The 11730-nt window shown below is 37.8% G+C and overlaps 1 protein-coding gene across 2 annotated transcripts; it reads right to left on the reverse strand.

Annotated features, from left to right (window-relative positions):
• Positions 1-356: 356 nt before the first annotated feature.
• On the reverse strand, positions 357-11713 carry dnaaf4 (dynein axonemal assembly factor 4). 2 transcript variants are annotated; one of them, XM_065956723.1, is made up of 11 exons: positions 11600-11713; positions 9553-9615; positions 7966-8071; positions 4056-4203; positions 3587-3720; positions 3263-3476; positions 3044-3189; positions 1931-2040; positions 1690-1843; positions 1458-1563; positions 357-1322 (listed from the first exon to the last, which is right to left on the reverse strand). In XM_065956723.1, exons 3-11 carry the CDS (start codon positions 8047-8049, stop codon positions 1219-1221), a joined length of 1200 nt encoding a protein of 399 aa, XP_065812795.1. In that variant the 5' UTR covers positions 8050-8071; positions 9553-9615; positions 11600-11713; the 3' UTR covers positions 357-1218. The 2 variants fall into 2 exon arrangements, with proteins under 2 accessions (XP_065812795.1, XP_065812794.1); XM_065956722.1 differs by lacking the exons at positions 7966-8071; positions 9553-9615; positions 11600-11713 and adding an exon at positions 4394-4784.
• Between the last annotated feature and the right edge of the window lie 17 nt (positions 11714-11730).

The following is an 11730-nucleotide window of genomic DNA, read 5'->3' on the forward strand; positions in this document are numbered from 1 at the left end:
AAGCAGCAAGAAAGATAATGGGAGACACAGAATGTGAGATTGAAAGAACGGCAGAACATTTAAATAAGAGACCTGGGATGTAGGCTAAGGCATCCTGCTAAATCAAAAAACTTGCAGACACACAGATGAGTAGTGATCTGTATGTTTGGATGTAACTGTTACAATGAAAAGTCTACTTTGATGTCAGATAAGTACACCATGAACATATTATTTAAGTTATGTATTAAATTAATATTCTCTTGAATTAAGAAATAGAAGACACTTCCTCATGCTTGAAAGCACCAAGTCAAGTTCTGTATGTATTTTCTGTTTGTGTCTGTGTATCACTGTTTCTAATAAAACTCACAAGAGTGACATCACTTTCAGGAAAATACATGTATTCCTTTTATTGATGTTTCTTATAACTTTATACTAACAATGTGCAAGTAATTTTTGTACACGTTTAGATAAATGATAAATAGTGAAATAATTCCACACTCTCTTCTTTAAACTGATAGATGTGTCCTTTCTGTTCAGTGCAGTGTGGCTGTGATTTGTAATTCAGTTTCATACACAAACAGTTTGGGTATATGTAAATCTTGGTAAAATATAGATTTTTATGTATGTTGCCCTGTTAGGAATCTGGTTGTTGAAACTCAATAACATTTTCCCCCCATTCATTTATTGACATCCTTTTATTTCAAGATGACAAAACACATTTTACTAAACTGCCAAAAAAAAAAAAAAAATCTGGTCAGGATTTTTCTCATAATTCCTAATGTGTCAGAAGTCTTGCTAAAGGTTACAGTATTGAAGAAGCTTTTCTGTAGCCAGACATTTAAAATAATTGAGGCTGACTATATTAATATTTGTTAATATAAGGAGGACTAGTTGTGACCTTGGTATTAGCTAATGGGGATAAAACATTGAAGTTGACTGGTTTTATTACCTCTGATCTATGATGTCTCATTAATTTAGAAAATCATCTTCATTAAACTGATTGTGTGTCTATAAGGAGATGCATCATTTTACCTCAAGGGGGAGCTCTAGGCATACTGATACAGTCTCCTGTATGCAATCCCTTTATTATACTTCAGAAATCCACACTGTTTGATAAGAAGCTGATGAAACTATTCTCACTTCATAAAAAAACCTTACAATTGACCCATATGGCTACAAACATACAGCAACCATTGGTACCTGTAATGTAGAAACATCTCGCTAAAGTCTCACTGCGTCTCAGTCTGCAGTTCCTTGAATAATGTCTCTGATTCTCTGTGTGTCTGCCTGCAGTGTTTCACTGTGAGGATCAATCTTCAGAGCAGCTTGATAGTCCTGCAGCCCTGAGGAAACATGTGACAGATATATTCAGCTGACAGCCCGGTGAAGACGGTGAAAAGATGCTACAGTTAACGATGCAGTCCTTTCATTAAAATGTAAGATTCAGGATCAGAAAGATTAACGGTTGGTGTTCACACCTTCTGCGTAGAGCTGCAGCTGGCAGAAAGCAGAGCCTCTGCGGACATGGGCTCTGACTCTGGCAGCTTCGTTGGCAGCAACTGGTGGAGTCAACAGATCCAGGGCCTGCAGAGAAACAGGATGTTTAAATCCAACCATCAGCTATTCAGAACTCACACCAACTAAATGGAACCAGAGGAGTGAAGACTTTTTTCCCTCATAGGCATCAAGCAGTGGAGTAAAGCTACAGACCTGAGAAGAGTCCTCAATGGCCTTGTGGAGGTTTCTTAACTTCAGATGACATGCTGCTCTGTTTGAATACAGAGCCGGGATCTTCCTGTTGAGCCTGATAGCCAGGCTGTAAGCGTTCACTGCCCCGAGGTAGTCCCCGGTCGCAAAACATTTACTAAAAAGAGAGAATTCAGGTTATTCCATAGTTCAGATAAAAAAACAAAAACACTGTCAAACAGATCTGAGAGCAGACTCGACTCACTCTCCTTTGTCCTTTAACCAGTCCGGATTCCTCTGCTCCTCCTTCAGGTCATTTAATTCTTCTACATCTGCATGTACTGCACGCCTTGCCTCGGCTTGTTTTTGGAGCCACTGGTTGGTTAAAAGATTAGACAAAAGGAATATGAGCGCTAATTTCAGAAGCAGGAGGGACGCTACTTTGATTAGAGGAATTCTATTTTTAGGGAATGTCCAATACTTAGACAATGTCTTCAATTAGAGCCTTTAAACTACAAGCTATATTTCCTTGCTTACTCTGAACAAATGAAACCCAACAGAATCTGTGCCATGTCTCTTCAACGACTAAATAATAAATATAGTGACTAAAAAAGTTTTAAACACACACTAGATTTGAGACATAACCAGATACATTTTTTTACTGGCGCTTTGATTCATACAATCAACACTCTCTCTGACCTCTATAACCAGAATGTTTTTGAGGACAGCTGACATACAAATGTCGTCACCAAGCTCATCATCATCATACATTTACAAAGAATAAAACGATTTGTAGTTGTGGTTTTGCACATGAGTGAAAGTGAGGGGAAATCCTGTACTGTATGTAAAAAATGTGTCAGGACAGGTATTTCCTTGACAACATAACACAAAGGATCCATACAAATAAGTCATCAAACACAACATTTTAAAGCTGGCGGACAAGCAACAGAGTCAGACGCTATGATGACAGGCTTTTCTTTTGTATCATGCTACGTTAAATTTGACAAATTCACAGTATTCACGCACACCTGTCGCAGGATATAATCGTTTTTCCTCCCGCACACATGCTTGAAATCATTCAAGAATATTGTCTTCTCTCGCCTAACCATGACTTCTTGCGACAAATTTATCAAGGGGTTAGCAGAAAAAGGTCAAAATAAAGTCAGGGTGAAATATTTCTCTGTTTGCAGGTCACCCCAGAAAGATTTGGGGACATTTCCAGGAGACTTTTAGCGGGTGTGAAAAGGACTTCAAAGACCTTTCGTCAATGAAAGATGAAGATGATTTTTTTGTATTTTTCCATCTACTGTTTTTCTCTGTTGCAGAAAAGAGGCCTTGATCAGTGAGAATGTTTGTGAAGATGAGAAGATGCTCTCACCTCTTCCTCTTCTTGCACTCTTGACTCCCTGAGGGCTGTTGGAAAAACTCGAGGAGTAAAGCTGACTTGAATGTTTCCAACAGTTCTTGGAGCAGGCAGGTCTGCTTGATTCTTCTTGCGGTTTTCAGCACCTTTACTTTTCGGTTCTAAATTCAAGAATGTGTTCATTAATATACTAGAGTTAACCAATGACATTTGAACAGGGTGGAAATGACTTACTTGGTTTGACCGTTCCTCCACCTGAACATCCTTTTTCCTGCTTAGCCACAACTTGCACTGTGCTTTGATTTTCTCTCTGACTTTGAAGTTTTAGTTGAGTTTCTTCTTCTAACTTTTCTTTCTGTCTCAGCTGCCACGCTGCCAGCTCGGCACTGGTTTTCTCTCGCTCAGTGTCCTTCATTTTCTGGATACTGTCCCTTTCCTCCTGTTCAAGCTGAAAACAAGTCAAACATTTTATAAACCTTTGTAGATGTAATATCAGGAGGTCATTTTGGAATGGGTGAAGGGATTCATCAGGCGATGTTGTGCTACTGAGTACGTTACCTTCATCATTGTTTCCAGTGCATATTTTTTCTCTGCCTGCTTTTTCTCTGCGTTGGATTTGGACTCTGAAGAAAGCTTTTCCTGGTATTTCAACAGAGCCCTTTCTCTGATCCCCTTCTTTGTTTCTTTGTCATCTGAAACACAGTGAGTCAAAGAAGAAGTTTTAGTTATGTGAATGGCTTCATTGTTCTGTATGGGTTACAGGGAGCAAAAACAACATGCTTGACAAGTCAAAATTATGATTATGCATAATATTTATCTATGAATTATTCCTATTGACAAATTAACTGATACGTTCATGGCCCCCAATTCAACTGATAAATACTCTGGACTGCCCTTTTTAGCATCACAAACCATATCAAAGCATCTTTAAAAACGATGATACATCATTAGATGGCCATTCGGAGAAAAGGAAGGACATTGTGAAAAGTTAAAGGAGACAAAAACAAGGTGAGCTGGATGTTCTTACTTGTACTTAACATCAGGTGGTCCCACAATTTGTTGGTTTTCTTCTGCACACTGATCAGTGCAGCCCCGTCTCCAACCCTTGCTGTGCTTCTGGCATCATCCACAGGTTCAAACAGGAAGGCTTCAAATAAATACGGTGGGTAATGTACCTGCAAGACAAGACAGTGGGATACAAATGTTTTATACCTCTTCAATGATGAGAAACACAAAACCCTATGAACTTTATGTGTCTCTTTATACATATAGATACAAGATAAAACACAGCAAGAATGAGTGGAGGAAGATTGTTTGAGGTGCTACTGATATAAAGGCTAAAACGAGTGGCCTTACAATCTTTACCTTGATGTATTCATCTGTAGATATGATGTCCACTTTGCCGACTGTGGCTCCTTTTAAAGGCACACTGATGTAGACCGTCGAGTCTGTCTGTGTCCATGAGTAGTCTGTGACTAGCAAAGGCATCTTCGGCAGGCTACAGCTAACCTGTCAATGGTTGTAGTTCTGTTAGCTGGCTTCACAGTTAGTCTTAACTATTAATGTATAGTAACTTAAAAGTGCCGATGTATTCGGGCTAATAACTTACTTCTGCTAAAAATGCTAAATGTTGTGAACGGCAAACCCTAGTTTGGAGCATGGCGTCTTGTTACTATGGTGGCCAAAGAGCCATTGTGTTGCCTTCATGATTGTCGGAAAAATAAGAGACGAGGGTTACACTGAATAAGTCTAGACAAGGGATAACATTTTTCTGCTTGCTCTAACTTACTCCAGCTATAATTGTGAAACGGTTATATCTTGATTTGAAAAACCTTTATTTAATCTGTGAAAAGGATACATTATTATTTTTATTAATAATAATAATAATAATAATAATAATAATAATAATATAATAAAAAATAATAATAACAACAACAATAATAATAATAATAATAATAATAATAATAATAATCATCATCATCATTATTAATAATAATAACAATAATACTAATAATAATGCTAATAATAATATTTAAAGATGGGTCTGCAGGCCAGATATCTTAATATCTGTTTAAATTACATATATAGCATTTATCTTATGAATATTGTGATTCGACAAAACACTTAAAACCCATTATTACTTTTTCAGGAGCTTTCAACATTATCACAACATATTAATAATACACTTGTTTTTTAATTGATTTTAAATAGTGACAGTGCACATTAATGAACAAAAACATGTAAATATGCCATATTATAGCCATAGGCTAATGTCCACCTGTAGTCCCTTGGCAGGTTGGTGGTACGCATGTAGTCAAAATTACAGTTTAGTACACATCAGTTTCCTCTCTTAGGACAAAGTCAAATTCATCAAATATAGTGAATGTTTATAAAAACTGACAAAAATCAAAAGAAGCCTTAAAGCAAGAATTAGGCTCTCATGATTGAATGTAAGCTTCTGCATACCAGTGAAGATGCAGTTTTCATACATCAGTATTGTTTCCACAGAATGACTGTAACTGGCCAGAAAAGGAAAAATATTTATGTACTCAAAATATTGTTAAATACAGTGGTGAGCACCTTGAGTGTTCAGTTTGTTTGAATTGTCCACCTGCTGCATTTTAAAATGTATTTTGTTAAAGAATCCCAAAATTAAAGGAACTTCACAACATTACATTGTTCAACCTCTACATAATCAATGCTCTCTTCCATCCTGACCTTAACCTGACAATCAGTGTCAGAGTCCCCTTTATCTGAGTATCACAAGGATAACAACAAGGCCACCGATGGTAACACAATAGCCACGGCTGTTGTAAAGCTGTACTATTCTTGCTCACATACTGGAGTCTTTTGTAAACTCTGACTTCATATCACATTTTCTTATCAGCAACCCATAAATGTATTGAAGTGTCTAACAAGTTGTTCTCTGAAGGCTTTTAACAATGCAGTTTATCTCGCTGGAGAGTTTATGTCATGTGAGATGAACCTATAAACATGACTGTAGTGACTATCTAATGTTAGTGATGTGTCGGTCATGAACGATTCGTTCAAAACGAACGAATCATCTGGGTGAACAAACTGAACTGAATCACTTAATGAAGAGTCGATCATTTCTCAACTTCAGTTGCGCTCTCCTCTCTCCCGTCTCGTGTCTCTCTCTAGCCCATAAGAGTCACTCAAAGCCCGCCCTCCCTCTCCTTTCATGTCAGTGACACGTACTGACTGAACCAACAGGACGGAGTCGGTCGGGAGCTCTGTGTCTCTAAAGTCAGCCCCTACTTCTCCCTCTCATATCTCCAAAATTGAGGAAGTAGAAAATATATTATTTAACATTCAGGTGTCGCGAAAATGTATGTGCTTTTTATAGCTGCTGTCAGTTTACAAACGGCTTTTATATCCAAATTAATTTAACTCAGCTGACTGTTTTAACATCTACTAACGATCGTGTTTCAGTCAGTACAGTGTGTGTGTGTGTGTGTGTGTGTGTGTGTGTGTGTGTGTGTGTGTGTGTGTGTGTGTGTGTGTGACTGAGGCTGGTGACTCGCAGTCCTGCTCGTTCACGTTCAGGCTGTTCAGTGAACGAACTGAACGAGAGCTCCAACGTGAATCACTGACTGACTGAGATTAAGATTCTACTTCAACTCCCATCTGTGGGAGTTTTCAATGGCAACTTAAACGCCCTGATTTAACAGGTGCACTCAGGTTATGGATCTGTGTGTAGTCTGTGTGTGTTTGTTGGTGAAGCTTCTGTTGCTTGTTACATGTTGTGCGTCTTGTGCTTCAGAAACGCTCTAACGCGATTCAGTGAACAAACTGAACGAGAGCTCCGCCTCCGAGTCTCTCTCTTCCTCTCAGTCAGACAGTCAGTGAGTGATTCGTGTACTGAACATAATGAACAGAACGGTCGGGGAAAATAAATGTGATTGTTTAAGCAGCTATCAGTTTGCAAACTGTAGCTTTATCCAACTAAATGCTCAGCTCATTAGTTTATTATTCACCACCGGCTGTTCTCAGTACGATCGTGAGCAGAACTTAACGTTCGGCCGTGTTTCATCTTATTAAATTCTGATTCACAGGCAGAGCTACTGAGAAGTACTGAACGATTCGGTGAACAAATCTTTTGAACGAATCACTTTACTGAACTGATTCTACTGATTCAGTACACTGAAGAGAACTGCTTTTCACATCACTATCTAATGTCCAAATTTCTTATCTTGCCTTTGGTCACTTGCATAGGTGCGTGGAAAGTTCTTGACACGTAAAAAATAAACAAATGTCCAAAATTAAAGTACTTTCTGATGTTCCAGTTTATTGTCACATATGAAGCAGACAAACCGTGATGATGATATGATGAGTTGTTATTTCCGAGATTATACTGTTGGTTGTCGTTCTTTTGTTGTTAAATAGCCTACTTGCGTTATGTTGTGTTATGGTAAGAACCGTATGTTCCCACCACCTATGCCCTCTTTTCCCGTTCACCTGTGACATATAAACACTCAACCAACCACCTGACCAATTAAACCAAATGATCAATTATCCCCACCTAGTGTCAATAAACATATAAACAAAAGCCATTGAAATACAACACATAAATACACACACACTAAATTGGCTCCTACAATGACCAACACTGTAGCTGCTTGAAATGCACATAGTGTTTACTATACAGGGCTTTGACCATTGCAACATTGTGAATGTAAAAAACCTGTTTTAGGGTCAGCTCGAAAAGAAATGGGATAGTAACACCATCCACATCTTTACAAATGCTCCTAAACAAACATTGAGCAATTAATCAAAATAGGAATAAACTGTGAATATCAACAAAGAGATTTTTGATTTTCCACACGGCCCAATTTCAACAACCTTCGAATGTCAAATTATTATTATTTACCACATTTCTTGCATGTCTGAAATTTTGGTTGTGCAACTCTACTCACTTGCAAAGAGCCAGGGCCTTCAGGGCTTTTTCCCCATTGTGCAGGGCAGACAGCATCTAAAAGCACCATGGCAACAGCAGGCATGTCTGTTTGATGCGTCTTCTCCCTACAATATAATGAAAGAGAAATGTTTGCAGGAAATAGCTGCTGACCTCTGTCTGCCTGGGAATATTGGTTATGAATTAACAGCTTACTTTGCTTGTGTTGGTGATGCTAAAATTAAGATTTAGATGAAGACAAATTAAGATTTTACTTCAACTCCCATCTGTGGGAGTTTTCAATGGCAACTTAAATGCCCTGATTTAACAGGTGCACTCAGGTTATGGATCTGTGTGTAGTCTGTGTGTGTGTTTGTAGGTGAAGCTTCTGTTGCTTGTTACATGTTGTGCGTCTTGTGCTTCAGAAACGCTCTAACGCGATGTAAAATCACACACTGGCACACCAATATTCTGCTGTTGCGGAGTCAATATAAGAGTTAAAGAGTCATAGTGACAGCTGAGCTTTGTTACTGTGCTGTTGCGGAGTTGCAATTTAAAATGGGCTTGTGACTTCTACAGAGTCCATTTTTACATCATGCCCCCCCAACCCGTCTGCCGGAGATAATATCAACCAGAAAAGTGTGAAAGAGCAACTCATGAAGATTTCAGGGTCACACTGTGCTGAATTATCTGGAAATGTTTTAGAAGGGCGTGAGTGGAAAGAGCTGAATGGAAACAAAGTTTCTTGTCATGATTTACCCTCATCTCTCATAACATAACTGTTCTACCAAAACAATATATTGTTGTACGACTGTTGGATATAAAGAGAAGATTGTCTTCAGAGTAGCCTTAAGTATCTGTTAAAATGTCTGTCTTTTCTTCTTTTCTAGAATTGGTACTTGTTAAACAGTCTGCTTGGTCAGGTTGAAGCACCAAAAGGACTTGGATCTGTTCTCTAACACATGATGTTCACATGAATGTTTACTTGATGTTTCACATGCGGGACTCAAAGCAAGATCTCCTGGGTGAAAGTCCAGCGTTGTCTGACCCATCAGTTGCCCCTGACAACCACTCTGTGTGGGCTTTATCTGTATTTCTGCTCTATCACTATGACTTCCCAAGTGCTGAACGGCTCTAGTATTTGCACTGCGGTGGCTCATATTGCTGTTGATGGGTTAACATGGGTTAAAAAAACCTGGTAACTGTAAGAAACTAAAAATGTATTTTTGTGTCAGTTCAGATGCTGTGGGGTTAACATGGGTTATGTGTATAAAAGTGCATGACTTTTGAAAGACGGGCTAATGTTCCCTTTTCTTTCATGACTCATGCAGAAAGTTATGAGTATGATTGATGATCAATTGATCATACTGTTCTCTTTACCTTATCATTCAGAATGAATGATAATTAACTATGATGATTAGCCACTCTGGAGTAAAGGTCCTCAATGGTTTCACATCTTTCCCTGACATTTTACATTGCCCAAATACAACTGGACTTTTAAGACACATGTAAACATGTTAGTACAACATAAATCTTACAAAGTCTAATTTCTTGAAGTTAGACTATAGATGATGTGGGTGGATGTCAATTTACTATTTCCTTTGTATACCTCAATCTGCCCTAAATTGGGCTAGGTGTTCTGTGCATGCTCCACTGTTTCCATGAAGGGCTCCTACCAGGGAGTCGAATGGCATAAATGGGTAGAAGAAAGCAGGAAAGAAAATAAGATTAGATGAACCATGCATATTTGATAACAAGTCAAAGACTTAAGCTGTCATTTCCACCATATCTCCAGTGAAATCAGCTGTATCGTCCACTGTACACTCTTGCCAAAGTGCTACATAACATGTACAAGTCGTGTCTGATTGTTTGAGCTGGGAGGAAGGGCAGGAGGTGGATGGAGAGATAAGGAGATGCAGTAACTGGCAGGGTGAAGGGCTGCAGATGGATGTAATCTTTGATAACTCCTCTCCCCCTCCTGTTCACAATGACTGTGCTTTACTGCTGAGTGATCATAAAATGACATTCATAAAAAAGGATTATCTAAAAACTTCCCCTCTATTAATGTGTAACCACCGATGGAACATCTGATACATCACTCTGAAGATAAAGAGAACAACAATTTAGAGATCAATAAAGAGATTCAGCTAAAGGAAACCGTTTAGTGATAGAGCTTACAAATGCTTTTTTTTTTTTTTTTTTACAAAGAAACCCTACGGTTTTATCATCAATCCCCAATTTATCCTCCAAATTTACACAATATTTTGACTTAATTATATCACAAAATTCATTTTGTTCTTGTCTTTCAACAAGAACTGTAACTGACATCTTTTAAAGGGAAAGTAAGTCAGTTTAAACGGTAGGCAAACCCACAACAGCCTTGTATTAGATAATATAAACATACAGTACGTAGATATCTTTCTGACACAAACAAAAGCACTACAATTCATGTTATGTAGAAGACAGCAGCTTTGTTTTTGAACTGATCATCTGTTCAGTCATAGGTTTAAGTATCAACATTACTTTCTACTAAGTGTAACTAAGTAGTTTCACATGTAGATTATATACAAGAAGTGAATGTAGCCAATGGGACATTATTACACACCATTATGTGGAGCATAGTTTTAAGGTTTGGGTTTGACATTCTGACAGTCACTATATTGTTTATTTGTTGCCAGAAGTCGCCATATTGGAAAGAGGAGGAGGAGTTATCAGCTAGTGGTAGCATGATTTAAACAAAAATGATCAATAAAAATGAAAAGCCAACCTTGAATTGTGTTTGAGTTCAATTGTACATGAACAAGACACCTTACAGGCTGCACTCACAGCAATTTGAAACAAGTAGCTGTGCCCTAAAGTAAATTCTGCTTTATTCTTAGCCCTGTTATTAATGGGAAGCTCATTTCCAAAATGACCATCATGCCAAATTATATAGAGGAAAGAAAATTAAAGATTGGGACCATTAAATCTTCGGGAGAACTGGTATCTGGGTATCTGGTATCAAATAACCTCTAAAGTATAGGGTCAATTTCTTATGGACTTATGCAATCAAATTTATTTTTGCAACAGTTGGGGTCACCCCATTTAAGAGAAAAAGAAAACTGGCATCTGCTTCTCCTCTCTTATCAGACTCAGACATTAAGCTTCATCAACTTTTATGAAGAGGCTTTGGTATCACACAACATGTGAACAAATGACTCAGCAAGGTAGATTGTCATCAAAACATCAAGAGTTATATTTCCTGGTAAAGCAAACCATTGTGCTTGCTTCAGCAACATCATTGCAGATGAAATTGTCCTTCCTTTCTTGGTGAATGCGACATTCAAGAATAAAAAAAAAAGAAAAGACCACAACTAAGGCACTTCTTGACTTATTGCCCACATTTTTGAGCTGTAGAACCATAACCGCACCAATGTCATCAAGGTGAAACCTAAAGTTTATAATTCCAGAAAAACTAAAAACCAAAGTTGATGGCTCATCATTTGTCTGACTGAATGTGTTCATTTGAAAAAGAAAAGAAGAGTTGTTGTAAATGGTCATTGGTTGCTGTGACTTTTTTTGATCTTGTTCCCAATTTTTTTTTTACTTTATGAATTACTCTCCCCTATAGGTGTTTTTAAAAAAAAAAAAAAAAATTTAATAAAACTTTTTCTTACTTTGTTACGTCCATTTCAAATGGAGACTCAACTTCTACATTAAGTTAACTTAATTGTCATCTTAAACTATAAAGAGGTTTGGTGATTACCAGCACGACTGTTACGGACTCAGTTTTGTTTTCCCCAGGTGA

Source organism: Labrus bergylta, chromosome 7 (genome assembly GCF_963930695.1).
Source record: "Labrus bergylta chromosome 7, fLabBer1.1, whole genome shotgun sequence".
Taxonomy (NCBI): Eukaryota; Metazoa; Chordata; class Actinopteri; order Labriformes; family Labridae; genus Labrus; species Labrus bergylta.

Bases quoted from the DNA above. Each gene is read 5' to 3' on its own strand.
- dnaaf4 (XM_065956722.1), bottom strand. From the start codon at position 4,516: ATGCCTTTGCTAGTCACAGACTACTCATGGACACAGACAGACTCGACG. The intron at 2,041-3,043 runs GTGAGAGCATCT...TTAACCAACCAG, and splicing joins GAGTGCAAGAAGAGGAAGAG to TGGCTCCAAAAACAAGCCGA. The intron at 1,323-1,457 runs GTGTGAACACCA...ATGTTTCCTCAG, and splicing joins GCTGCAGCTCTACGCAGAAG to GGCTGCAGGACTATCAAGCT.